The sequence below is a fragment of the Paralichthys olivaceus genome, chromosome 11 (genome assembly GCF_024713975.1).
Source record: "Paralichthys olivaceus isolate ysfri-2021 chromosome 11, ASM2471397v2, whole genome shotgun sequence".
Lineage (NCBI taxonomy): Eukaryota > Metazoa > Chordata > Actinopteri > Pleuronectiformes > Paralichthyidae > Paralichthys > Paralichthys olivaceus.
Window position 1 is genome coordinate 8,029,123 of NC_091103.1, and position 27,989 is coordinate 8,057,111.

General features: G+C 39.2%; 3 protein-coding genes across 6 annotated transcripts; 1 reads left to right on the forward strand and 2 right to left on the reverse strand.

Annotated features, from left to right (window-relative positions):
* Nucleotides 1–953: 953 nt before the first annotated feature.
* Nucleotides 954–27,429, forward strand: LOC109634491 (uncharacterized). 3 transcript variants are annotated; one of them, XM_069534519.1, is made up of 11 exons: nt 954–1,537; nt 22,372–22,441; nt 23,144–23,491; nt 23,626–23,709; nt 23,834–23,893; nt 26,117–26,143; nt 26,258–26,398; nt 26,861–26,908; nt 26,986–27,048; nt 27,127–27,153; nt 27,246–27,429. In XM_069534519.1, the coding sequence occupies exons 1-11, from the start codon at nt 1,526–1,528 to the stop codon at nt 27,299–27,301; spliced, it is 936 nt and encodes a 311-aa protein (XP_069390620.1). In that variant the 5' UTR covers nt 954–1,525; the 3' UTR covers nt 27,302–27,429. The 3 variants fall into 3 exon arrangements, with proteins under 3 accessions (XP_069390620.1, XP_069390621.1, XP_019950542.2); XM_069534520.1 differs by having other exon boundaries at nt 26,120–26,143; XM_020094983.2 differs by lacking the exon at nt 954–1,537 and adding an exon at nt 2,171–2,286.
* Nucleotides 10,061–11,155, reverse strand: LOC109634486 (uncharacterized). Its single transcript, XM_069534705.1, has 3 exons — nt 11,008–11,155; nt 10,695–10,799; nt 10,061–10,568 (listed from the first exon to the last, which is right to left on the reverse strand). The coding sequence occupies exons 1-3, from the start codon at nt 11,057–11,059 to the stop codon at nt 10,489–10,491; spliced, it is 237 nt and encodes a 78-aa protein (XP_069390806.1). The 5' UTR covers nt 11,060–11,155; the 3' UTR covers nt 10,061–10,488.
* On the reverse strand, nt 13,951–20,974 carry LOC109634428 (P2X purinoceptor 5-like). 2 transcript variants are annotated; one of them, XM_069534517.1, is made up of 12 exons: nt 20,792–20,974; nt 19,647–19,797; nt 18,908–18,979; nt 17,082–17,157; nt 16,779–16,875; nt 16,228–16,308; nt 15,967–16,108; nt 15,414–15,550; nt 15,238–15,331; nt 15,091–15,156; nt 14,929–15,011; nt 13,951–14,559 (listed from the first exon to the last, which is right to left on the reverse strand). In XM_069534517.1, exons 1-12 carry the CDS (start codon nt 20,926–20,928, stop codon nt 14,490–14,492), a joined length of 1,206 nt encoding a protein of 401 aa, XP_069390618.1. In that variant the 5' UTR covers nt 20,929–20,974; the 3' UTR covers nt 13,951–14,489. The 2 variants fall into 2 exon arrangements, with proteins under 2 accessions (XP_069390618.1, XP_069390619.1); XM_069534518.1 differs by lacking the exon at nt 18,908–18,979.
* Nucleotides 27,430–27,989: the final 560 nt, after the last annotated feature.

The following is a 27,989-nucleotide window of genomic DNA, read 5'->3' on the forward strand; positions in this document are numbered from 1 at the left end:
CACTCCTTTTCAATCCAGCCCAATTGTCAGGTCAAAGCTTTTTTTTCATCAAATACTTGGTCTCTGTTTTTTTTTAAATTTTTTATTTCCGCTTTTTTAGGCATTGCAAACAACTGCTGATCCAGAACTGGCAGACTCTGCTTTGTTTGCTTCTCACTATGATGGGCTTTAGTTGAAATGGTCACTGGGTGTCCTGGCATAAGGCCTCTAAACCCTCATCACCCCAAACACACACACACACACACACACCATGTGGCCCAGAGATTACTTTGAGCGCAGTACCCCTCTTTGGACCATCTGCACTGTATTAAAACTTAATCAGCATTTGTGTAAAATGATTGTGGCCATTTAGGCCACCAGAGGCTCTCTGGATGTTAAAAGCAGGTGGCAGTTTCAGACCCCTCAACACAAAACAGTCTGATGTGTAATGAGAACAGTCTCTCACACTTCTGCTGTCATGAACTGTCACCTTATTGACTTTAAAGAGACCGCTCGGGTTTGGACTTTTTTAAGAAAGTTATTTGACTCATTTTAAGGACTGGATTTGTCATTGTAAGCAGTTTTAGTTCTTAATTTCCTGTTTTATTTTGAAACTTGTTTGTGCTTGTTGAGTGACTCTTGATTTACTTTGTGTCTTTGTCCTGTTTCCTGCTCCTGTGATCGTCTACACCTGTTTCACTGTGTTTCACCTGTGTTCAATACCTCTGCCTCCCTTCTGTGTGTAGTCTCTGGCTGTGTCTCTCTCACTAATCACTTCATAATCCACTATTTAGGGAGTTTGTAATTTTTTTGTGCTGTCCGAATGTTTGGTGGGGTTTTGTTTACCGTATATATAACCTTCATTGTTTCCCACAATGCATTGTAAAAGGAGTGTACAACCAATGGTCACTAACCAAGCAATATGTACCATATGTACAATATGTGAGAGGCGGGAGGGGAGGGAGAAGCGGGAACAGCCCGACCTGTCATACAAATGTAAATATGAGCAGCGCATCACAGTACAAACTGCAGCAAACAAGTTTAATTCTACATTTAAACTATAATCATTCAACGTGCATTTTATCTGAAATCATTAAAAGTGTCAAATTAATATTTAAAATTTATTGTGGGATTTATTGATGTTATTGTTGTTGAACGCCATAATCCTGCGATAATAACGTAATTACCAGTGCAGAGAAAATGCGCAGAATACTGTTCAAAACCGTTTTGTTTCTTTTGCCAATGAGCTCACTACACTGTACAGAGTAGTCCCTATATTGTGAAGGAGGGGTTGGTGGGTCAGTGGCTGGTTTCAGCCTTTGTATTTCCCTTTGTCTTTGTCAGTTCATATGTTCACTTTCTGTTTGTTCCTGCCAAGTTCCTCCCCCTGAGTTATTTCTGTTTCACTGCCTGTGATTTTTTTTTTCTGAGTGCCTACCAAGCAGCTTCAAAAGTCTGTTTGATTAAATTCTCTCTTCTTCTCGATCTTACCCTTTCCTGTGCCTCTCAGCTTCTGCATTTAGGTCCTCTCCTGTTTCTACATCTAATGCAGCAACAGGTTGGTACAGGTGCTTCAATAACTCTTATTTATTTATTTATTGAGTGTTGTATTAAAAATAGTGCTGCAGGTTATTCTCACAGGGGGGTTTGCTAAAGGATAGTGAAAGCAGACAGAGGGTCCTCGAGAAAGCCTGATTGTCTTAATGCAAACAATGGAATTCTACAATCACCTATGTACAAGAGACGGCAACAATACCGTGATCAGAAAACCCTGAACCAGGCCCCCCAGTTTAATGAGTCCCTTTTACCCTGGAGCCCCCAAAGTCTCTTGAAACGCCCCTGGTGTTCTGACTCATTATGGCAACAGAGGCAGAATAGAAACTCAACAACAGGAACATGCTCTGTCTAACCACTTTGCTTTGGTCTTTGTGGCTGCTGTTTGGATTTGGTTTCCCTCAAAGCTACTGAACTATAAACAGTAAAATAACAAGCTGTTCCACTTGGTTATTAAATATATTTTTTATGTAAACTGCACCGTCATCAAAAAATGTGTTAACAACATTTCACACCATGTTGCATGAAGAAAGATTTTCAGTAAGTGAAACTGGTTGTGACTCTCACCTGACTCGTTGGCAGTTTCTCCTTTTTCTTTGTGCCAGAATGATGAGCTCCTTTCCCTCCTTTAGTTTCTGTTCTGTGTTTAGTTTTCCTCGTCTCTAGAGGAGACATAAAATATAACAGTAAACAGTTTATCATCACAGTAGTGAAACACTGAGAAAACCAAAAGAAAGACCACAACCGCCAACAGTAAGTAACTGAACTCAGGCAGGTGATTTATTTATGAGCTGCTCTGTTCCTATAGTTTAAAACTCCTGAGCAGTGGTGAGTAAGTTGTTTTGTACCACTGATATTAAACAACTGTTGTGAACCTCGCATCAGAAAAAAGCCCAGTTCTAAATGTGTGGTCACTGCTGTGTACCATGATTTAACACCCAGTAGTTTGGGGAGTGATTTGGGTGCTGAACTGGTTGGAAACCCACTGGCCAGCATCTTCAGACATCACGCTGAGACTCCAAATGACTGCTGGCACACAGATGAGCTTAACCCATTTATTTCCTATTTACCTTCATTGTGATTGTTGGTGATGTGGACTAAATCTTCTTGGCTCTTGGCGCCCTGCCAGACCGTGGTATTACAGCCGGGGTTATCTGCAGTGGAGAGAGACGGACGAATCATAAACGCTGAGGATTTTAAGTGAAAAGTCTGGGTTGAATAGAGGCCACACAGAGACACATGGGGCTGGATGAAATCGTTCTCTGAGCCACAGACAGGCAGCATGGAAGGTTGTTGGAGGTTTTAATCTAGATTTTACTAGCAGCTCTCTAAAGGCCATTCTTTAGTCTTGAGAGTATGGATTAAAATGCACAAATTAACTTAAAAAATTCTAAAGTCAATGGCTTTCTTGTTCCCATCATACCTCTTTGAATCCATTGTTAGACCTGACCTCTGGAGCGACACAGCAGGAGATTCTCTGCTCAGACGCGTTCAAAACAGCAACAAATCCTCCGCAGGATTCAGGTGAGGTGTGGTGCGGCAGGCAGAGGCAGGAAGTAACATGTGAATTCTGCTGCGAAGATCCTTTGTTTTTGTTTACAGCACATCAACACCGGTGTTGGACATAGTCACCAAAAACTCTCTTGACTCATTTGTCTTCCATGTGAATTGCATTACTTTTTTATCCACAGATATTTGTTTTCATTTTGCTTTTATCATTTTTGTGTCTGTTGCGTGTTAGAAACATCAACACCATCTTGCAGAGGATCTCCTGCTGTGTCCTTACATTAGCCCCTTCTGACTTTCTGCGGAATAGGAGGCCAGACGGAGAAAGTCTGCATAAAATGTCTGGAGGCTCTCACTCGGACATTTGGGTTCACACATACCCCTACAGAGAAACTGGGGAGGATCTCTGGAGTCTCAAAGCAGCTTATGTTAATCACATTATTATTAATCAGGAGGGAATTTCTATACTCACCCATTGTTTCATTATCTGATGCAGATTTGTTTATATGTGTTCTGAAATAAAAATCAACAGAGATATAATATTAGATGTTTGCCTTTAACTATAGCACCTGAGTAGTGTCTTGTGGCCCTTTAGTTCAAGTACACGCCACAAAAAACACACTGATATAACAAACTGAAGGGCTCTCAGTACATCCACAACATTTCATGCAAATTGATTAAGCATTTTTTGTGAAATCTTGCTAATTAACAAGCAAATGCAAACAAAAACATGACCTCCTCCAAGGAAATATGACAAAGACACTTGGCAAAAATGCCAACAACAGAACACAAGATAAAGATGAGAGTAAAAACTCATATTGAGAAAGTACAGTCGGTGCTATGAGACAAGATCTAGTCTATACCGAACTGTGACATAAATTGTGTTTCTTTGAAAGGAACACCAGGGGAGTAAAGGTGTTGTGGCAACAGGGGACTATAAGTAGGTGGGCCTTGAATCCGCTTAGTCCAATTTGCCCAAAGCCATAATCTGCCTTCTGCTGGCCCAACACTCCACAGACTCCTGCTTCTCAAAAAAAACATTCTCTATCAGACAATCTGAACAATGCGTGTAAAGCTTTCGTTTCAATTGTTCCTAATGGGGCCGCCACTCCCTCTTTAAAAAGCAAAGCATTGTCTCCAACAGGCCACCTGAAGTTGAGATAAGGTTCAGAGGCTGAGAAATGTAGAAGAGCCTGTCTGCTCTGCTTCATGGAGGATTTACAGAATTAACCCACAGAGAAAATAAAGAGGGAGTCTTTCAAGCCATATTATTACTCTGGAAAAACCCTTTCACTTGCAGGGCGGCTTTTTTGCTCCACTTTGCACGCACATCCAGCCAAACGAAACTTAAGCTACAGTATACAGCAGACAGACACAGGCCCGCATGCCTGACAGGATTACAATGACTTTAATTCATTTCATTGCCTGTTATAATAATATAGGAACAACCTACAAAAATGTCAAATGGATTTCCCAGAGATAAAAACCAATGTACTCTTGTTCCACTAATACAATGTAAGCATGATTGTGTCTAATTCCCTACTGAGCTCACCTTCTTATCTTTTTATTAGAGTTGGTCGTCTGCGTCTGAGGCATCTCCTGCATGAAAAACAAAGCTTTTTCAGTCAGATGTTAGTGTGGTTTTTCTGTCACATTCAAATGGATTTGATAAATAAATCAATGTTTTCCTCATCAAGGACAACTACCTACTAATTCAACAAAGGTCTGTCTGTCTGTATGTGGAATGCTAACCTCGCAAACCATTCATCTTATTGGCTTCACACATTTGAGCGTGTGTAAGTGCCGATTTTGGTTCCATTCGGGCACGCAATACCTCCACTCTTCTTTCAATCTACCTTCCTCCTTACCTTGTTGTCTTCGATGTAAAAGCACATTTGTTTTGTTGCTGTAATTGAGCTGTATTACAGAGCTTTTATTTTGAAATGTTTTGTACTGCAACGTACTAAAAACATTGATTGATTAACAGACCTCTGAATTCCCAACATGCAAAAAGTTCAGTAAATCATTCATTGCAGATAAACCAGGTAGGATGAACACAAATTTTGACTCTGCACAAAAGTCTATTTATACAAATCTCTGCACACAAAAAGTAAAAAGAGAACTTGTTCATAGAACTGTTGGAGGAGGACTCACTAATGACGAGGAATAATTCTAAAGCTCCAGAGCATTAACACAGTCCCTTCAGAACTGGCAGGTTCAGAGTAGGAACTGCACTTCTGCTTAATTTAAAACAAAAACGTGAAAAGTCTGGCAGCAGCAGCTGCTCTCAGATGGATTTGTTTTTCATTTCATAATCAGTTTTATGTCACAGGTCACAACCTGTGCTCTGGAATTCCAGTGTGCTTGTTTTGAGTAAAATCCTGCTTATATCTGGACAGTTTGGCCTCAAAGTTATAGTCAGTATAGAGCATGATATGTTTTCCCTCTCACCATGGATATTGATCTCCCGGAGCCTCGCCACTTTGTGTTGTTGTCCAGCAGGACCGCTGGGCTGCAGGAGCGGCTGCAGGAGCGGCTGCAGGAGCGGCTGGATGAGCGGCTGGGGATGGGCTTTGGGGGCCTGTCGCTGGAGCTCTGCACCGCCTCATACAGGCTGTCCATAGACCCCTCCTGACAGACAGACACAGAGCTGTCAGACAGCTGAACCCTGGAAGCAGGTTTAATCTATGACGTGTTCTATTTGGAGTTAGTCATACAGAGTGTTGGTACCACACTCATGATGAGGAAATTTCATGCTGCAAAGGGAGCTGCATTTCAGGAATCAAGCAGAAAATCCTCTACTGCAAACACAAACGTCATCACTCACTTCAGTGGTTGATCCCAGAGCCTAAAACTCAGGAAACGCTTCACATGCAAAGCATCAAAGTTGGAGATATGAGGATTTGATATGACAGCAGGGATCTGCTGCTCACACTGCTCAATAAAGCTCTTGTGAATTTGCTTGTCGATGTTGGATGTAAGGGAGGATTGAGATTCCTCAGAACACATCTCAGTGTGGATTAATATTTTGTTCGACATATTTAGATTCCTTTGAGGAACGAATATCCCTTTTCTGTCCTCATCCATTTTATCTTGTTTGTACAATGACATCTTATCAGTGCGCGGGACGGACATTTGTTTGAAACTGAAGATACTATAATACGAATTCCTTTTATCTGAATTTTAACGTCACCTTCTATATATACCTGGGATTTCAGGAGTTTTCACAATGCTTTGTCTTTAACCATTGTGCCGAATGAATACATATAAACCAACAATATGCACTGAAAACGATTTCCTTAATGCCTCATGAAAGTGATAGTGCAGAAAAAGAAGAAATCACATACATGTGATGCGGAATAATGACAATAGAGAGGATGATCAGTGCCACCACAGTTCAAGCCTCTGTTTGCTTTAGCAAGACGTCAGTTAATCATCCTGATCATTGGTCAACATCCATCGACATCTGTGCACAAGACAAGTTGCTGTATGCTTGCCCTCGTGTCCACGTGTAGAATGGCAGCTGCAGCAGCATCTGAGGGACCATATGTGTGTTTGTGTGTGTGTGTGTGTGTGTGTGTGTGCATCTGTCACTGTGTCCGTAACTCTTTCCCCCCCAACATTAGTGTGGTGACCACATGAGCAAATTACATGAATTATCTAAATAAATGCACATATTACAGTGCCACTGTGTCACATTCTTCTATGGAAGCACACAGAGGTCAAACAAAGCAGATTTTAAAAATTTGATACAAGTGAGATGTGGAACAACTCGGTGTCAGGAGGACATTTCTAATAATTAACAGTCAGTGGGTTTATGAAACAACGGGTTGTCTCTTTTGGGATACAGTCATTTGTCTTTGGATTCAGTTTATTTAGAGGCACACAGTGAAAAACATTGTTCTTCCTCTGTATACACAATTGTGTATTGTGTTGTCAAGTTCACATTTCCATCACAAGGCAAAGTTTTCTCTCTCTCTCTCTCTCTCACACACACACACACACACACACACACACACAGCTTGATGAGCAGATATAGATAAAAGGCAAAAAAGTGAGTGTCCTACCAGTGAGAAGCAGAAAAGGTTCATGGTGGTGGACAGGGTCTGTTCACGTCCACGCGTCTAATGGGCGGTGAGACAGCGAGCTGACTGGCAGCCAGAGAGAGTGAGAGAGAGAGAGAGAGAGAGAGAGAGACAACAGCTCAGTGTGAGCCCTGGGTCGCCTGCTGTCTTCTCAGATTAATACGACAGTGAAATCCCTCCACTAATCCAATAGATGGACCACCATTTCTCTACCGGCTGAGGCTGAACTCACTCTTGACAACAGGCCCACCATTGGCCACTGGTGGAGCAACAGATTGAGTCTTTGTTTTTTTTGCAGAGGAGCTTTGTCCTGCAGCCGTGCTCTTTTTAACCTCAGAGGTAACAGAAGTATGACGTCCTTCGTTCAAATTAAAATAGTTTTTCTGCAAAATAAGAATCCCTGCAACTGATATATATTATTAAACGATTAACTGACTGTATTTGTATTGCACTTTTCTAGTCTCGTTGATGACCAGATGCTCTTTTACAGTTGAGCCATTCACCCATTCACACACTCATTCAAAATCTTAGGTTCAGTATTTTGTCCCAGGACACTTCAGCACGCGGAATAGGGGAGACTGGTTAGTGGATGACCTGCTGCACCTCATGAGGCATTGTTGACAATGTTTTTGCATGGGTAATTTTATCCAAGCTGTATGTAATACTTTATTTTACTTTTTTACCTCTTTATTTTCAGTCAGGTTTATCTGATCATGATGGTTACATAAACCTGTTGGAGCTGGGCCTCTGCAGAACATGACAAAATAAATATTACAGTCGTGAAAGTGAAAGTCCACACAAACTGATATGTGGTATCGCTTTAATATTTGGAGGCTGTTAACGTTAAAATAACAATATTTTCACTTTTTCCCAGGGAACAATTAATGGATATGAAAAAAAAATCACGTAATGGGAACTGAGAATTTTATTTTTTAGTTTAGATCATTGCATTCATTTCAGTGTTATCCAAAACAATTTTACAAAGCAAAACAGAACTCATATACACTTATAAACATTCCAAGAATAAAAAAGGAGCAATCTTAAATCACGTCAATAAGATAAGAGTTGGCCGTCCTTTTTTTATTTCCATTCTTTCACAAGTCACATGACAAATCAAATATTTATTTAATAATCAATAGCCTAACTAAAACAGTTTTGTTATTCTTCCTTATAAATTTTGAATAATAATAAAGTTGAATAATATTTGAGCAAAATTTAATATCATGATCCACAGTTCAAGTTTTGTTTAAAAAATGTATTTAATAGTTTCATCTGTAATGCCAATTTAAATGATTATTATGCATTTTCATGTAACATCTTGAAATAAAAAAGTAAGCGTTGATTATTTCTGTGCTGATAACAAGTATATTTCCTTCTGTAATGTAGGCTAATAGAGTGGTATTTTATAGCTTATATAAGGTGAAAATGTAAAGTACTTGAGTTAATGTACTGAGTTACTGTCCACGGCTGCATCCAGAGAATTATACAAAGACCAAATGACCAAATGTAAACAGGAAAACAAAATAATTCCAAGAAGACGAGTTTCACATCTCCTCATGCAGCTATATTTAGATATTCAAACCAACAAATGATTCACAAACACAAGTCTGTCTCTCACAGCTCTTTCCTGAGTGAGAAACAGAAGTGTGCTTTTTTGAGCAACTACCGGCTCCCTCATTTTAACGAGATCATTCACCCAAAAAATTTAAATTCACTCATTATCTACTCACCACAGGGTTAGTGTCCATAAGCCCTGACATTCAAATTGGACTCGAAACAACATCTGCTGCAGTAACTAGGAGCAGGATGTTAGAGGACATTCAGGCTAAAAACATTGTTTAAATGAAATAATTTCTAGTCCTATTTGAATGTAGGGGCTTAGGGATAATTGGATCACACCACAAGAGCAGTATGGAGGCATTGTAGGGTTTTTTCTGTTTTTTTATGTTTGAAGAATCTGTCACCTTCATTTACTTCAATCGTATTGGATTTGGCAGCAAAGCTGTTTACCCCTGACACTCCAAAACTGCTTGTGGACTCAAAAACTTGAGTCCATCGGTAAGTGGTGGGTGGATAATGAGTGAATTTTCATTTTTGGGTGAACTATCCCTTTAAATTCTTCCAAATGATGGGTGATTTGGGGACAAGTCACTCAAATGTGACGCATTGAGTCATTTGGTCCGTCTGTGTATATGTGGACAATATGTGTCTGTAATAACCAGTAACACGTAAAGTGTAGAGGTTAATCCACCAATCATCCATCTCTGACGTCTGACTCACTCTCACGTAGAGAAGAAACAGCTGGAGAGATTAACACTTATGACCTATATTTTCATGCTGGTTTAAAGGCAGCATGGTGGTCGAAAGGTATTTCAAACACACCCTGTTAAGCTCAGTCGCTTCATTGTCATATTTTATGTTTTTACGTAGTTGTGATGTGGAGCCAGATGAGGAGGCTTTTGTGCTTTTTGAGCAGCATGAACCATAATAACAACAGAAATAATTCCTGAGTACTTCAAAGTCGACTTCCGGTAAGGAAGCTTTGAGCGGACAACGCGGCCATTACACAACACTGAAGATGCCATTAATTTGAAGTATGTTATAGAACAAGTTCAACAGCCTGGTTTGCTTCAGTAAATGAACAAGCTGTGCACACCTGGAGACTTCGGCTTGGTTGTCCTTCGGACTGTCTGAAAATGTCATTATGGTTCCCTGTGACCTCTAAAAGCACAAGTGTTTGCCTGATGAATGTATTATCTCAGGAACATCTCAAGGGAACTCTTGAACTCTATTTTTGAAACTTTGTCTGCAAACATTAAACCCTGACACACGAGGTGCTCATGGCTCATTAGCTTTGACCTTTTATATCATCACACATCAGAATTTTTTTTAATTTCGATTCACATGTAAAACAAAAGACAGCTGAAACAAACCAGTAAAATGTATTTAAATTTTATTTTCCCTTCATCCATTTCTTATTTTTCTGTGAGTATGAAAAAGACGACTCCAGTTTTACAGCAGTGACGGACAACGACCCACATACAGTAGCAGTCGGCTGGTGACCCACAAAGTGACATCGGAAAGGGATTAAGTGTGTGTGTGTTTGTGTGTGTGTGTGTGTGGTCGCTCTGCTACCAGCTCTAGTTCATTAGAAAAATGAACTGGAGCAACTTTGTGTTGCATACATTTTTGTTATTTTATGCAGATTCATTCAATCAAGGACAAAACAAATGAAAAGCAGGATTATTGACAGATTAACATTTGATAAACTAGCAAATCGTTCAGATGTTCAGATTTTTTAGGTTAATTTTTCCACGTGATTGTTATCAGAAAGTGAAAGCGATTTTCAAGCAAGGCCTTGGGGTTAGCATCCGTCCGTCTGACAGCAGGTTGTAAAATCGTCCGTGTCGCAGAACGTCTCACAGGAGCGATAGATCTGGTCCCCTATTGAAAAACAAATACAACAATTAAAAAAAACATCTAAACATAAAATAACTGCAATAAAACAGTGACACGCCATCATGGACATCAGGGACAAAGTCAATGCAACAAAACAAGTTGCTTATGTACCATCTGTGACGGTTTTGCAGTACAACTCGGACGGTTGGCATTCAACCAGCGTCTTGCATTCCTCATCTGTTTCACTGGCACAGGTGTTGCATTGGAGTGTGAGCACTGATGAAAAGAAAATCAAAATTAGAGACATATTTTTTGTTGACCACATCCAATATTGTTAAGTTAACACTTAATATTTAAATATTTTACAGAAAACAACGTCCTCCCACAGTGATAAAGTCAAATAGTTGGACCATTATTGTTAAATATTCTAATTGAATTTATAAATGTAAATAATATAACATCATATAAAGTTAAGTTCTCTCACCGTGAGCGCTACACAGCAGCAGGAGCAGCCCGGTAACAAGCAGGACCTTCATGTTGACGAATGATATGGGCACGGACCTCACGCTCTTTTATACGGACACATACTGGCACACATACCACATACCAGTCTATAACTGAGTCGTGCATTTCCTTATGCAAGATTTTCCAGTAAATGTTCCTTCCTGCAAAACCTGTTGTCGGTAAAGGCAACACCTGAGAAAACAATGAGGAGATTTAATTTTGCGTTTCGTGTTACAGTTCACAGGAGAATGGATCAGCTAGGATTGTTTTCAACTCACTCCTGTGTGTTATTAATGATAACTTTCATTTTGGATCAGATTATAAATAAGATTCTGGACATGCCTCGCCATATGCTTTATTTTTTTAAATTTTCAGAACGATTAATTAGTATAGGCTGTTCTGCTTGAGCTTATCTCTGTAGAGCCTGACTTTTTTATTTTTTGTCCTTTGTGATTGTTGTCTTTTATGCTTATGTTTTTTTCTTTCTGTGTGAAGTTAAATATGAAAATGATTAAAAAAACATGAAATAATAAAACATTGATTAGATATAAGATCACTTCATAGAGTTCGGTGCTCCAAGCACTTGGAGCCTCACTGTGGCTCAGTGCGTCTGACCGGTCAGACCACATCCTCCCCGTAACAGGGTGAGAATATTTTTATATAATTATTTAATTATATAATTAGGGTTATTTCCCCAGAACCTGTGTTGTTATCATCTTAGAGGACTTTTTACAAAACTTCACCTGATTCACAGTGCCACCTCGGCCCTATTTGTGCAGTGGGTTGATAATTTGTGTTGAACTTTGGAAAGACTTTTGATTTGTGATTTTAGTGGCTTGGTGGGGGTTTACGCTCTGTAGTACAATTCTACTTAGATTTTTCGATTTGTTTGCACTTTCTACTCATTATTTCCTGTTTTAGTTTAAGCTTCTTCGCCGTGTTTCAGTTCAAGGGCTGAACCTTAAAGGTTGCATTTGAAGACAGATTGTGTCACAGCAGCGCGTCTACAGCTGTTCCATTTGAAAGGCTCCTTCAAATATGATCCCATCCCCAAAAGCAGAGGCTCCTATGGCTAGAGGCTCCTTCTGTTTGAATGGTAGAAAATGTAGACCTCCAAGAGGGGTGAGGGAGAAAAGACAAAATATATATTAAAAAAATATACATTTCTGGTGAGCCATACCAGCTTTGGCTTCACAGAGGAAACTAGAATGAGTAGAGTGGTTATCACCACGATCATTTCCATCAAATTCTATCAAACCACAGAAAGTTCACACTAAAAGCTAAAGCAAAGATATAAATCTATCTCAAATGGTTCTCAGTAGAGCACAACAGTCTCCTTAAATTCAGCCAAGCTTCATCAGTTCCATGAATGTGTCTGATGTTTTCATCAACTTCTATGAACCATTCCCTGGGAAATCTGTGAAAATACTACAGTACATCTGATCGTGCAGTGTTAATAAAAGAAAAAGAAAAAGAAAATACCTAGATCCAGCCCTTTTGTCCAGATCTGTGTGAAACTTTATTGGGTTCTCTCTTGTTCCATTTACCAAGAGTTAATATTTGTTTGTTAAAAACAAACATATGCGGAGGTCAAAGTGAAGCTTTTAAAGAGACCAAAAAATGCCGTCCTGGCTTTGAACCGCGGTGCAGGCTCAGTTGTGTTACGGAGTTACACAGAGAGCTGAAATATCTCAGCATGAGCTGTTCAACGCACTCGATTGCCAGAGTTTGTTTTCTGGTACACTACATTCTCTCAAGTCTAAGTTCCCAATGTTGTTGTCCACAGCATTTTCATTTATTCTATTGTTTCAAATAATATGCTACTTTGAAAGCTTTGAGAAAACTGCATGTGGGCTCTATTTCACGTTGATACGAGAACAGATAGAGTTTATTTTTTAAATGTCATCTTATTTCAAGTCAAATTGCAGATTTCAATTTATTAAGTGGGAGGATATTGACACTTTTAGCCATCTGTGTCTCTGAATCATCCCAGCACTAAAGTTCTCGGGTGGAATCATTGTGATGTGTTGTTAAATGACCACAGTACCGTTGAACATGATTAGCTCATGTTGCTGTCCTTTACTGACCTCTGTAGGCAGCAGTGGGGACATGCAAGACAGTGTGTGCATGAGGATTTAGATTTTCTTGATTTCATTTGTTTTCAGTGAAAGAAACCCCTACATTCTATTTATGGAAAAACGCTCATGTTGCAACTGTGAGATACATTGTGTCTGTAAATATTTGCATTGACAGAGTTCACGCCATTTACAAGAAATTACAAATACGTCTGAGAGCCCAAACAGAGCTGTAACAGCCCTCCAGGATGTTTACAGTAGCTTCTGTGCTTTTGTTGTAGTCACTGCTGTTCATCACTAAGCAGCTTCAACTGTGAGTCACTTGCAAGAGTGAAATGGAAAATTCAGCAATACATTTCTCCGGGAACAATGTCCCATCCACTTGAGATAATCCACTGAACACACCAGTAGGTCTCACAGCATCCACGCCGTAGAATCATTACGCTTTTTTTTTTTTTATTTAGATTTTTCATTTTCTTTTTTTTAATCTAAATTTTTTCTGATGTAATTTTTCAACATGGTCGTCATTACAAACCACAGTCATATAAACTGTTTGTTCAATGTCACAATAGAAGATAAAAAGTCATGTGAAAGAATAAAGAGCCGTCTTAAGTTAATGATGAAAACCAGAGCTGAAGAGACAACCAATATTTGCTGATTCGGTTTCACTCCTTTCTTCTCCTTCCCAAAAGTAAATATTTAGCAAAGGACCAGGTTTTTAAAGAGTAGTGTCCCTGCAAACATTCTCCTTGCAGTCAGGCCCTCACTTATCTACCGGCCCCAGATGGAATTAGATAGCACTTTAAAATAAAGGGCCCGTTCTCGGGTAAAGAAAACAATTCGTACAATTTAGATGAAACACACTATTGAAAACATCAATAGTGCCACCATTTTATTTTTTACAGGAGTCCAAACTGGACAAACATTCTTTGAGTTCTCTGACAACTGGAGGAAACCACAGGTTCTCTTTCATGTTTGGAATATCAACATCAACATCAGTATCTTTTACGAAATAAATTATACAACTCAACTTTATTAATGCTTCCTAAATTATTTGTTTTAATTTTTTACATTGATTTAGCGCAGATGTGAAAATTTCAGACTTCAGTTTCAGACAATGTAAATAAAACATTCTTGTATTATCACTAAATGTGGAATATCGTTAACAGAAAATCCATCTTTACATATTAAATATATTTATGTAATCATCACCAAGCTCTAATATCTTAAAACTGACTAAAACAACCCAATAATTTAAGATGATGCTTTGTCTTACATGAGCTCCTCTCCAGTCAAGCACAAGTCATGCTGAACTGCTACAGGCCATTTTCATAACGTTATATTTATCGTTGCATCGGAACCAACATCAAGTACGTCAGTGTTTTCTCTACGTCAGATTCTCCTTCTCCGAGGTGGCCTCCTTCACACCGTTGTTTTCAGATGTTGATTTATCACCGCTGTGGACGATTCAGATGAGTTAAAAATCGACATTTGTTGAATGACATATCATCCAGTTTATTACGACACTAATTAATTCACAACTGGAAACTGCAATCAAAGTCCAATATTATATTATATATTAATATATTTCCACACTGTCCAAATAAAAAATTCTACAGCAATGTCATTATTTGAGTATGTGTGCATGTGAGACCTATACATTTATATTTACTTATTAATATTATTATGAATCAATGAATAACAGCATATTTTCATATCATGCAATGGTTGTTTTAAGGTCTTATCCATAATCACAGAGAACTCTTAAAATTTGAGTGTAATGGATGCACAAAAAAAACAAATACAATTCTGTAAATGTATCACACCTGGATCTTTCAAACTTCCGTTCTCGGTAAGAATTGCCTTTCTTCATTAAGTAGAGAAGGACCATGTCACAGAAAACAGCTCCCTGTTAAATGACGTGTTATTTAGTGATTAGACTGTCGTAACACTGAAAACACACAGAGAATATTCTTCATGGTACTTACAGCACCCATTAAAGCCACACCTGACGCAACATTGATTGCTGTTGGGATGATGCTGAACTTCCCGGCCTACGAACGACAGCAGAAATATAAGAATGTGCGTCGAAACTCCCAAAAATCTTAATCGTGAAAAAAATGCTTCTTCCGTACCTTCCCATGCACCATGATGTTAAATCTGACACCATAGACTTTGAATAGAGATCGAAAACTCTCACCAGCTGCATTTTTAAAATACCGAGTGTGTCTGTTGGGACGAAGTAAATAAATGAATAAATAAATAAAGATAGTTCAAAAGAAAGGGTGATATTTGCCTGTCGTGGGCTCACCTGAAGTTAAATCCTGCTGCGATGGTCTTGTTTGAGACGCTGATGTCCAGACGAGAGAAGAAGTATTGTGGGTGGCAGTGAGAGTAGCCTTTGTCAAGGTCACAGTGCCAATGAATCATAATGCCAATAGAGCCGCCCTGTAAAATACAACACATTTGATCATGTGTGGGATCAAAAGCATGTTAATTATTACTCAAACCAATCTGATTTAACTTGGACCAAATTCTAAGACTGTTTTATCAAAGTCCCTAGAGTCTTGATGCGAGAGATGATGTACTGATTTGATTCATTAATGAAAATATATAAAAATGTATTGTACATAACATTTTCTCCCCCTCCTTTTCAAGAGGTGTGATGTAAACATGCAACATATAATTCCAAATAATTCTTGGGAAATATCCATCGGAAAAAGAAGCTGATAAATGTAATTTGTACCTTAGATCTGATTCTGGCTACACTTGACTTGTTGGGCTTTTGAATTAAATGGCTGAAGGTGAAGTTTAAGTTTTGTAAAAATGACCAACTCTTGACGATACGCAGTCAAAATACTAACATATGTGGCCATGTCATTGAACTTGTATCCGGCTCGCTGGGTGATGTCTCCCAGACGGAAGATGGGGCAGTACGGGTGGAGCTCCTCGTCATATCTGCATTTCTTCAAATAGGAGTCATCAGTTGTTTCAAGAACATTGGACCTTAGAGTTGAGAAACACACACACACACACACAGCATTGCAGAGTGTTACTATGAGTGTGCAGTGAGAAAGTAGTCTGGATGTTACAGTGAAGGTTGAGCACAGAAGAAGAGGACTTACTTTGAAAACTTGAATTTTGGAAACTGGATGAAATTCTTGATGTAGATGGTGAAGTTTTCGGCGTTTTTCAGCAGAGGCCTTCTGTTTAAACAAGTGACAACAATGGACTGAATAAAAAGACACATATTCTGTACATTGCAAAGAAAATGTGCTGTTGCAGGTCAGGGAATTATCCATGAAAGGTTTCTCACAGTAAAACGTTTGATAAGTAGTTGATATCATAGACTGTATATATAGTGTTGGCTGACTGAAGTACAGGTCATAACACCATGTCTCCTCCAAGTCAGTTGATTGGACATGGACCAAACTAAAAAGTCAAAATACACATTAAATACATTTCAAGATGGTGTCTGTCATTTTTGGAGTTCTATCACTCTCTAACCCTAACAACTAAGAGACTGACTCGCAACTGGTTGAGTGTGTGTATTGGAGGGAGTGACGCAAATAATCATCACTGCAAGATGGCAGCATTTACTATTATGTTGACTTTTTGTAATGTTGTTTTGTGTCTTAAACTGAGTTTCACAAGTTGTGATTGTGCTGCTTCTTACTGTGAATTAAGTTTTCTTTCGATGGGACACCAGCCGTAGATTTCACAGGTTCCAGTGGAGTTTACATCTTCTCTAAGGCACCGGCCACTCATAATACCTTCAGAAAAAAACAGCAGAACAAAACATTGTGACGTTGTCGACCTCATCACATATGAAAAGGCACAGCATCACAGTTCCTGCTGCAAACTGGTTTAAACGGGAATCCTGACTATATTTACAAATTCAGTGAAGTTACATTCAGACATAGACAGACTAACACTGACTTAAAAAATACAGTAGGATGAATACAAATGTTTTACTCACCATTACCAGCCACTACCATCTTCCCCTCTTCACAGTCCTTGTCGTATCGACAGTGGCCATCCAGCACTTTAGAACTCTGGGAACAAACGCCACAGAAAAAATAAAAATCACGAATGAACCATCTTGGAAACATTTTTTTTATAAAAAGCTTGAATAAGGAAGTGATTGTACTGATGTGATTCATCGTCTGAGCTCCTGATTTCACATCACATCCAGCAACAAGCTGATTGAAATTATAGTTCACATTATCATCATCAGAACCAAATACGAATAAAACAGTCATTTCAATCCCCTGATTGCACAGTGCACAGAAAAAGTTCCAAGGTACCAAAGTATAAATCAAGTGCATCTGACTTTTTGCAATCAGTGGAGTTGCCCTCTGTTGGTTATTCAAAAGAATGCATGTTTGAGGCACTTCCACATTGGCTTCACTTTTGGACCCAGGTCCTATTTTACAAGCCAATAGTTGTTTGAAACAGTCTTCGTAGTTGTGTGGAGGACTTTCAAATAAAAAGCTTTTTATTTTCTAGCCGCAACATTAATATGAAAGTTAAAATGTAGTGAGTGGTTAGAAAAGAGCAGCTGTGAATGGGAACTGGTAAGATCTAAAACATATACAAGAGCAGGGTTTTATGGCTCCACTGCTTATATAGGTGACTCTTCTGGGCAGTGAGACAGGAGAGCAAGAGAGGCTGAGTTTACATTCCAGGGAGTCTCTGTAAATGTGTCACTGAAGACAAAGCTGAGAGAAATGATGCAAAGAATGACTTAGACACACACATTCACTGAGAGTAGAAGGAGGTGTCTGACTTTGTTATGAGTATAAGTCTTTACTCTGACTGATGAAAATGCAGACCAGTGCTCTTCTGACTGTGCCAATGTTATCCGCAGATCAGCCAAAGTCTCACAGCCTATTTCTCTGCTTATTGTGCACACAGTCACAACTATTTCAATTCAATTTTATTTGCCTAATCCCAACATACATTATCTAAAGGCACTTTAAGCTACATACTATGGTTGAGACCCAACAGTTCCCACAACTAGCAATTACTTTGGTAACAGACTCAATGTGGGCTGCCATCTGCCTCGACCGGCTAGGGTGAGTGGAAAAAAATATGAGAGAGGAGAGGTGAGTGGAAAAGAGGGGAGAGAGGAGAGAGCGAGGGAGAAGAGGAAGAGATGGTGAGAGATATACAGTATATGGCACTGACATGTAGCACTTTATAGTTTGGCTTTTTTGAAGCAAATTGTACTTACTTGATTCTTGTTGTTCTGGGTTTGTACACTCATGGTTGAATGGACTCATTGTGAGTTGCTTTGGATAAAAGCATCAGCTAAGTGAAATGTAATGTAACATACCTTATTGAATGATGGCGGTCTGCTACTGTTTGCCAGATCTGGGCCACAACAAGTAGGCTATAGCAAAACTGCATGTCAAAAAAAAGTGGCCTGAATTTGTTTTGTGCTATTTCGGCCATATTCAACATTTGCCACATCCTGATTATACCTTGCAGAGGGCCCCGCATGTTTGCCGAAAAAGGCCCACATTAGTTTGGGGATATTTGGGCAACTTTAGGCTAAGATCCATTGTTAAGGCCAGAAGTGCTGCATTACTGTCTGAAGTGACCCACATTTGCATGCTGTCTGGGCACCATATTGCACAACTTGGTATTCTATTATAATGTATTTAAAATCAACAATTAATTCAATTTAAAATGTCATCCATACTGACAGCTCCGATTACAGTCACTCAAAGTACCACAGTGGTCTTCTACCACATAGAATCATTCATTTACATTTGAATCAAGTCGACAGAATATTCTTACCTCTGCACATTGTCCCAGTTTCTGGTTCGGTGTCTCTAAGAAATTAGTTACAACGAACAGAATAGCATCCCCCTACATGTAGAGGAAACACACACAGTGAAGTGGTCTTAATATAGACATCATGTCATGGTGACCACTCTGCTGCCTCAGGCTCTTTATCTTGATTTGTGTAATGTAATGTGATGTGCTGCACTGTTTTCACACAGTTTTAGTCTGAGCACAGCCTGAACTCAGCTCTGATCTAAGGTAACAAAATCAGCCTCCAACCAAACCTAAAACTAAAATCATGAAGCTATTGGCAGGAAGATTGCGGCATGGGGCCTTGTTATTTGCACTCTCCTGTACAGAGGGTTCTCACTAAATATTTGTAGCTGGACTGATATAATCTGTCATTCTCTGAGACCCCTTTATTAGTTCTGGGCTCCAGTTGTGTTGCAACGCCCCTGATGCTCGACAAAGAATTGTTTAATCCAAAACTGTGCCCGCTTAACTCAGATGTTTGTTATTGTCTTGTCAGCCTGCATAATATCACTGCAGTTCTCTTACCTCATATACATCCATGAATTTAAGCACACATGCAAAGCTAAACACACGCTAAATCCTTGGCAAACCAGAAAAACTGGATTGCGACCAGCAGCATGCACCCTGTGTTTGCACTACCTTTTAAAACATGAAAACATTAAATATGTATGTGTATATGCATAGTTATACACTGGTACTGTGGTCTAAACATGTTTACCTGAGGTGGGATGACATAGTCCTCCGGGCCCCAGACCAGCAGCCCAGACTCGGAGGTGTTAGTCACTGACACTCCCTTCAGTTTGGTTATGATGGAGCTCTGTACGGCCTCGTCTGTTTCCTGGTAGCCTTTCTTGCTTACAAAAACCCACCTGTGGGTGAGAGCAGCTCTCAGCATGAACAGGTCTCGACCCTTGCGACCAGCAGTGGTTGAAATCCAAAATTTAAAATTTAAAATTATCTGCTTAAAGATTAAAATTTAAAAGCTTGTTTTTTATTCTAAAATGTAAAATGTACAAACATGACACTCACAAAGACGAGTTGTTTGTGGTATGAATACAGTCATATGAATTCTCACAAGAAATAAAAAAAAGTATTGATATGATACTGTTGGATCTAGTACTGTTATAACAATGTACAATATGAGTTCAATGTATTTACTTTTTATTTGTTTTTCGTTATAGTGGTCTATGGTGCACGCCTGTTGCTTTGTGACTTCAGTTCTGCAAAGCCTATATAAGCACAGTTTACTTACAATGTCCTGCAGTAGATTTTTTATTCAGAGCTCAAAACAAATATATTTCGTATTAGTCATCTAAATTAGCTTATAAAGCACAGATATAAGACTAATAGTGACAGGTTGCTCCTGTCACTTAGCCTATAAACGCACTGACAAAACATTTATAGCCCATTTGATTAATAAAGCCTTGGAAAAATCTCAAAGTACGAATGGGTACACTAACTTATGAAGATGCAATTTATGAATCAGTCACCATTACATTTATCTCACTTGAAAAAATAACAGGCGGCTGGTTTGAACACAGCGTTTAGAGTCTATATAAACCTTTTCAGTTGTTGTTAAGTTAAGTTTGAATTTCTCGAATGTAGAAAAAGAAGTAAATCACTAAACCACAGTGAAGTTTATTTTCATCATCACATATAATAAATACACTTCATTCTTTCATTTCATTTTCATTTTTAGACTTAATGCTCCAGGTTTACTCTCTGTACGCTGGCACACTCATTTCTTTGCTTCTTATCATGTTCCTCTCACCTCATCTCATCTTTGGTTCTGTGTTAAACCAGTTTAACCATATGTTAGGAGGTGGTGCATCGTGGTAAAAGAAAACACAATCCATGACTTACCCAATGATGTAACCGATGGTCGATAGCTGAATGAGTCTGTACAGAACTCCAACTCTCTTATTTTTGGAGACGATGTATTTTTCCGTCTTGTAGTCGAAGAGGGAGAGGAGACGTGTTTGTAGGAAACCTCCGGCCATCCTGCAGCAGGGAGCGGGCAGCAGGCTGTCAGGGGACAGGGGGGCTGGGGGACCACCGGACACCTGCAGGCGTCACTGATCCGCCCTCATCAGGTCGGGACCTGTGCGGGATTGGTGGTCCTCCTTGGGGGTGGAGACCAAATGAGACATCCCAGTGGAAAGCTGGGAAAGTGTCAAACTCAATCCATCCACTAGAATACTTGTGAAGATATTTCAGTAAAATTCATCAATGTCATGCATTATCTTCTACTCTCCACCATAGATCACTGTTCACCCACCCCCCATCAGGTCAATCACAATAACACAAACAGCCCAACAACACTTTACACTGTTACACTACTGTAAGTGATATTGTCCTGTCCATATATTGTCCAGTGTCATTGTGTTATATCACCTCTGTCTATGTCCATGTCTTATGTTTTCTTTTCTCTTTTTTTGAGCTTGTACCAAATAAGAATTCCACCGAATGGTTGTGTGGTTATTAACATATAATTTAGATTTAGACTGTGTATAAAGATGGACGACATGACGGCTCCCCAAAAACGAAGCCAAAGCATCTTGATTGCCCCCTAGTGACCAAAGTAACCCTCTGGGTTTGTACCCTCAGCCAGTGGTTTAATGCACTGAGCTAACTGATATGTTTTTTTAAAGATAATTCAATGAAGTTCTTCTATTACTTGATTAGAGTGTTCATGTTTCTGATTAGTTTGGTTTAGTTAGTTAAAAAAACGGGGTGAAACGTCACGGGTGACAGCTGAGACTGACTCGCAATTTGTTAAACCCATTGCATGTATACATGGGACCTCGATACTGTGGCTCCATCCCCTGATTGCTACTGCACAGACTAAGGCTGCAAATGTCATCATTGGTGCAACATGGCAGTGTTTGTATGTGGGATATTTGGGTTAAATTCATGGATAGCAGGAGGAAGTGGAGACACCATGTCCATCTTTATATAAAATCTAGGATGTCTGCACAAAATGTCATGGAGGCCCGTTCAATAGTTGTTGACATTTCAATCTGGACCAAAGTGGTAGACAGACACTTGCACAGAGCCATGGCTAAACCCTTAAAAAACGAAAACATGGAATTCACTTTAATTTCAAGTTTACTGCAAAATTAAATAAAGAAAGTCACTACTGTCAAAGTCAAGGCAGTTTTTAATAGACACAACTCATACATCCTTCATCCAGACCACTTCCTGCAGAAACCTGCCGTCTAAAATCGTTCATCATTATATTTATTGATATGAGTTCATGATCACCACACAGTTAAGAACAACAGCTAAATCAAACATTTGGCTGCTGTTAATGTGAAAGTGAATGTGCAACAGAAAAATTTCCGCTGCAGGTGTTAACAAATGAACAGTGGTCGTCTTGTGGTTTTGTCCCATGATGCTTAGAGAGGTTAACTTATGATACTTTCTCACTGATGTTCACATAGGTTCCAGCAATGTATGCCGACAAGTGGATTTTCCCTTTAGCCCTGTGCTTCATGTGTGCATCTTCAAATGGTAAGAATGAGACATTCAGATTAAGATTTGAATAAATTAAACGTTTTTGATAAGGGATAGTGGTTATTATCAAAACTGTAAGAATTCTTGGCTAATATCATTGTCCACTGGTAAAAAATTTCAGTCGATTTATTTTTTCATCTTTCTTTTCTTTATCCTAGTTTTCTTTAAATTGATGGTTGGATATTTAGATTTACAAAAGTCTTTTGATAACAATAGTATCATTGACTATTATACTTAGATATGTTTAGTGAGGGAGTTTTTCCTCTCCACAGTTGCTTGATCATTGTGGAAACTGTTGGGTTTCTCTATATTTAATACAATTTTAAGGTCTTGACCTTCTATGTAAAGTGCCTTGAGATAAAGTATATTAAGATTTGGCGCTATACAAATAAAATTGAATTGAATTGAATTAATGTTGTATATATGCCAATTTTCACACTTTTAAATAATAGTTTTTTTATTTAATATACATTCAGTAATACAATATTAGTTAAAATTGTAGCTTTTATTACCATTTTCTCACTCTGCTTAAATGGCCTCTGTAATCGTTATCTACTGACATGACATTTGTTCTCAATCCCGCTGGTTAATTCTAAGATGTCACAGCAATTAAACAAGGAGGAATCATTGCTATTGTTGATACACTTGAAGTTAATCTAAACCAGAAAATAATTCTTGTGTTACTTTCTTCCCATCAAGATGAGCAGCACTTTGAGGAATCGTGTGGGCAGTATTCAGATCTGTGTGAGATGCACACAGTGGGCACCCCATTTGGCTCGTCTGTGCTCCTTCCATGCAACTTTACAACCAGCGGCCTCGAGAGGGTGTCATGGGCCCACGCTGACGGGGCAGACCTGCTCACACTCACGTCTGATGGTCACGTACAGTTCCTGCTCCCCAAAGAAGGCCGCGTGAAAGTGTTTCCAAACCAGGTCTCAAGGGGGAACTACTCCATCAGGATCGATGAACTTCAGGACTCTGACCTGGGGTTTTACTGCTGCGTGCAGGGAGATAAGTGTCATCAGGTGGACTTGCGTGCCACAACAGGTATGTGGGTCTTTCCCGAAAGGTTTTAATTTAGTGTTATCTCATAAACCCTGTAGGCCACACACTTGAGCACGGACATGAGCAACAGTTTCCTATGATTTGTATCTTTGTAAAACCACAACTTCTTCCGGCAGACACACCGAGTAAAGAGACATTGCCTCTGATCTACATCTGTGTTGGTGTGGTAACGTTCTTCCTGTTGGTTGTCAGCATTTACTGTGAGTACCTGTCCAGTCTCACTCTCATTCCTCTGCAGATAAAGATGTGTGATACATGTGACTGATAAACAGATGTATTGGTTTGATGGTTACTGGTTATTTAAAACAACTGTTTTTTTTTCAGTTCTCCACAAAAAGAGGACACAGAGCAATGCCATCTATCTTGTAAACGAGGAAATAGAGGGTGAGCAATAATTGAATTATTGACCATTTTAATTAGTTCCATCCTCTGAATACTTGGTGCATATACATTTTAACATTATAGTAATGTTTATACTGTAGTATATTGTTAACTTGTTTTGTGTCTTTCATACATATTTATATTGATTTTGTTAAAGAGTTGCCACAAACTTTCAAGGAAACAGACAAAAACAAAACCTCCTTGGTGGAGGTAAAGAAAGTAACATATTCCAAACAGCAACAACAATAACATTAAAAACAATGTGAATTTTCATTAACATGTCTACCTTTGTCTCCATGGCTTCTGCATGTGTTGCACCCTTAAAGGGATGGTTCACAGAAAAATTAAAATTCACTCATTATCCACTTGCTGCTATGCTGATGGAGGGGGGTGAAGTGTTTGAGTCAACAAAACACTTCAGGAGTCTCAGGGGAAAACAGAGTTGCAGCCAAATTCAATACAATTGAAGTAAATACTGACCACTTCTTCAGACATATAAAAACAACAGAAAAAAAACATAACATGCTTCCATACTGCTCCTGTGGTGTCATCCAAGTGTCCTGATGCCCCGACATTCATATTCGACCTATGAGTCAAAATGTGTGTATGCTGTTGTTCCCCCTCCCTGCCTAAGGGTGGTGCTGTTCCCTCTGTTTTCTGTTTTGCCTGTGAGTTTCAGGTTGGCAGGTGATTGGAGTGAAGACTCATTGAGCTCACTTTAAAAAGCTCACCTGCCGGTTTGCCTTTTTTGTGACTCCCAACACAACCGTGCTGACTTCGATGTAACAGTCCGATCTGTGCTGACCAGTGATCGCCATGTATCTTCTGTTTTGAAAGCCTGTGACTAAATATTCTAAAGAGCAGTCCCTGGTAAATGTAGGGGTGAGAAGCCCTTTTTTTAATATATTTTCTCCTGTTTATGTTAGGGAGGCAGGTAAGATCCCTGTATTTTATTTGCCTTACTTTTGGTCAAATAGGTTAGTTAGATGATATTATGGATTGTTTTATTTGTTGTTTTGGCTGTGCTCTCCCTGATGCCTATTTTACCTGAGTTATAAAATAAATCATTTGTTTTGACTGCAATCTGCTGTGGCACTGGTTATTCTTGGGAGTGGGGAAAGAGGGGAGCCAAACTTTATGTTATGCTCAGGTTTCCCCTAGACCAGGCGTATCACCGAAATGATTGTGAGGGCTTGCGTACACTTGGATGACACCACACTAGCAGTATGGAAGCATTTTATGTTTGTTTCTGTTGTTTTATTACATCTGAAGAAGAGGTCACCTTTACAGCAACACTGTTTACCCCTGAGACTCCAAAAATGTTTTGTGACTCAAACACTTCACCGACTCCTCCATTGGAATAGTGGTGAGTAGATAATGACTCCATTGTTCTCTATTCAAGACATTTTTTACAACACTGCAGGAAAGCAGACTGACCTCGTATCCCTCCTTATGAGTAACAGTAGAAATAAAAAATATATGAGGGTCGACCAAGAGAAACAGTTAAAAAATGCAAAAGATAAGTTCATCCTCTGCTTGACCTAACTTAGTATCTCCTTGGTTAAATTCCTTGGTTGCAACACATATAAGAGAGATATTAATATATAATCTCCATAAACTCAGTGGAGTGACCCACCTCCACCAATGGGCCGAAAGCCACAACATAAAGAGAGCAGAGGTAATCTGCAGCTACACACACACACACACACAAACACACACACACAAACACACACAATCTCATTCAATCAACAATCATAATTCAGGGATTACAGTTTTTAGCCGCTGCTTTGATTTTCCATCTGTTGGTTTCCAGGGAGGCCATGTAGGGCTACATTAGGGGGGGTGGGCGAGGGGAGGGGGTATGAAACTCAGGGTTATTTGAAAAGTAAACAGACAATTAATTAAAAGTATTCACATAGGGTAATGTATGTCTACACATGCTTTGTCTATCAGCTAACTACGTCTTCATTGCATAATGTGTAATGTATTAGTGGAAAAAGGCATAAGGCAGTGTGGCCTCATTCCTTCCTTGTATAAAAAACAAAACAGACACTGTGAAGCCTACAAGCAGTGGTGTGGGCTAAAGGGAATACCCAGAGCCAGGCTCATACTGCCCTAAATCCTCTCAACAGCAGTTGACTGGTGTTTCGTTATTTAAATCAACTAATCAACTAACCCCCATCCGTGTGATCTCTATCCACAATGGGTTTCTTTTTCTTTTTCCAGAAGCAGACGCAGAAAACACAGTTTACGGTGCGTTCACACAGCTCTTTATCCACATATTGATTCACCTTTTAAAAAAGCTAATGTCACTCCTAACACATCACTAATGTCAATATTTCTTAACTGATCTTCTTCAAATATTAGAGAACGATGACCAGAACTTAGCCATCCAGCAGGGGGAACCCTCCACAAAGCACTGTGGTCCTGTGGCAATGTCTTACTTAAACACAGCTCAGCCAGCTCAGAAGATGGAGCGTCAGAGAACTATACGTAGATTCCAAAGAGGTGCTTATACCTACCTGCCTGCCTACCTGCCTATCTACCCATCTCCTTACCTGCATTACTACCTACATACCTACCCTCCCACATACCAGTACCTAACTACCACCTGCCTGTTTACCTACCTACTCCCTTGCATACCTGCCTACCTCCCTACCTACCTACTTACCAACCTGCCTGCCTGTCTACCTACCTACCTAACTACCTACCTACTGGCCTACCTATTTACTTATCAACCAACCTACCTACTTACCTACCTACCCTCCTACATACCTACATACTTACCTACCTACCTACTTACCTACCTACCCTCCTACATACCTACCTACCTTCCTGTGTACCTACCTACCTACCTACCTACCCTCCTACATACCTACCTCATTATCTACCTACCTGCCTGGCTGTCTACCTACCCACCTACCTGCCTACTTATCTATTAAGTTACTCTGTTTTCTCTCGTCTCCCTAGAAATCTTTGACACATCAGGAAAACCACATTTCTCTCAACATTATTATGGTAATTGTAATATTTTTGCTTCATACTATAACATTTCAATGCTATCAGGAATTTCATTAATTTGTTTTATTGCACAGTTAACCAAGATGAAATCAACAATCAACAAACCATGTCAGCTGCGTCAGCGAATCATGAGAGAGGTATTTGGACATTTGTGTCTCGTACCATCCAGCAGAATGATAAATGATAATGTGTGTTTTCATTCTATTTTACAACAGGTTTCAGGAAGAAGAAAGCCAAAGAAAGTGAGTGCTGTCTTCATATATTGACATGTTCCTGATTTAATTATTCTGTGCACTTAAAGTCTCTGCCACTTGTCCATTGTTTCCCCGCACAGATCAAGAATACACCAACCCGATATACAACAGAGGCACAGACCAGCTCAACCTGTAGAGAGTTCAACCAGCTGCAAAGATGTTTTCAGAATCAGCATTTCCTGTTACGATTACGGTCCCTGATTTCCTGTTTGCTTTTTCTCTTGTTAAGTTCTTCAAATAAAGATCTTCACACACCGACAAAAACTGTTCACATGCTGAATGAGACAAGCATGTGCACATTAGATTGCATTTACAATATTGAAGGTTATATGTATATAAAAGAATACATTCAGGCCTATACACAGGTTAAGCCAGTATGCTTTAATTCAATTCAAACATTAAGACTTTGTTGATGCCACATCAGAGAAATTAACACGTTACAGCAGCAGAGAGTTACAATGAAGTAGACAGGAGAATAAGGTAGGCAATAAATAAAAATATCGAATAAAAATACATAGAAAATGTACATAACATATACACCTTTTGCTACAGATGGAAATATTGTAGTACTAAAAGGGGTATATGGTATTTAGTATAACAATGTAAAATGTATAATATAATTGGTATACAGATGTGCATTGAGGACATTTTCAGTAAAAATACTGGTGGTAAGTTTAATATGGAAAAACAGTGCTGCCTGTGACTATAACATTTTCTGAAGGAACTTTACACAGTAAGAAATTGTTGAATCCCCGAACCATTGTTTTGAACGTGTGCCTTTTATTGTCTGTAATTCTATTTAGCCACAGATTCCTGTATGTTTA

Bases quoted from the DNA above. Each gene is read 5' to 3' on its own strand.
- LOC109634491 (XM_069534519.1), top strand. The intron at 26,399-26,860 runs GTGCTTATACCT...TCGTCTCCCTAG, and splicing joins TATACGTAGATTCCAAAGAG to AAATCTTTGACACATCAGGA. The intron at 26,909-26,985 runs GTAATTGTAATA...TTTATTGCACAG, and splicing joins TTTCTCTCAACATTATTATG to TTAACCAAGATGAAATCAAC.
- LOC109634486 (XM_069534705.1), bottom strand. From the start codon at position 11,059: ATGAAGGTCCTGCTTGTTACCGGGCTGCTCCTGCTGCTGTGTAGCGCT. The intron at 10,800-11,007 runs GTGAGAGAACTT...TCTTTTCATCAG, and splicing joins GCTGCTGTGTAGCGCTCACG to TGCTCACACTCCAATGCAAC. The intron at 10,569-10,694 runs GTACATAAGCAA...GTTTTTCAATAG, and splicing joins CTGCAAAACCGTCACAGATG to GGGACCAGATCTATCGCTCC.
- LOC109634428 (XM_069534517.1), bottom strand. From the start codon at position 20,928: ATGGCCGGAGGTTTCCTACAAACACGTCTCCTCTCCCTCTTCGACTAC. The intron at 15,157-15,237 runs GTACGGAAGAAG...TGTCGTTCGTAG, and splicing joins ACATCATGGTGCATGGGAAG to GCCGGGAAGTTCAGCATCAT. The intron at 15,012-15,090 runs GTAAGTACCATG...GTCATTTAACAG, and splicing joins GTGTGGCTTTAATGGGTGCT to GGAGCTGTTTTCTGTGACAT.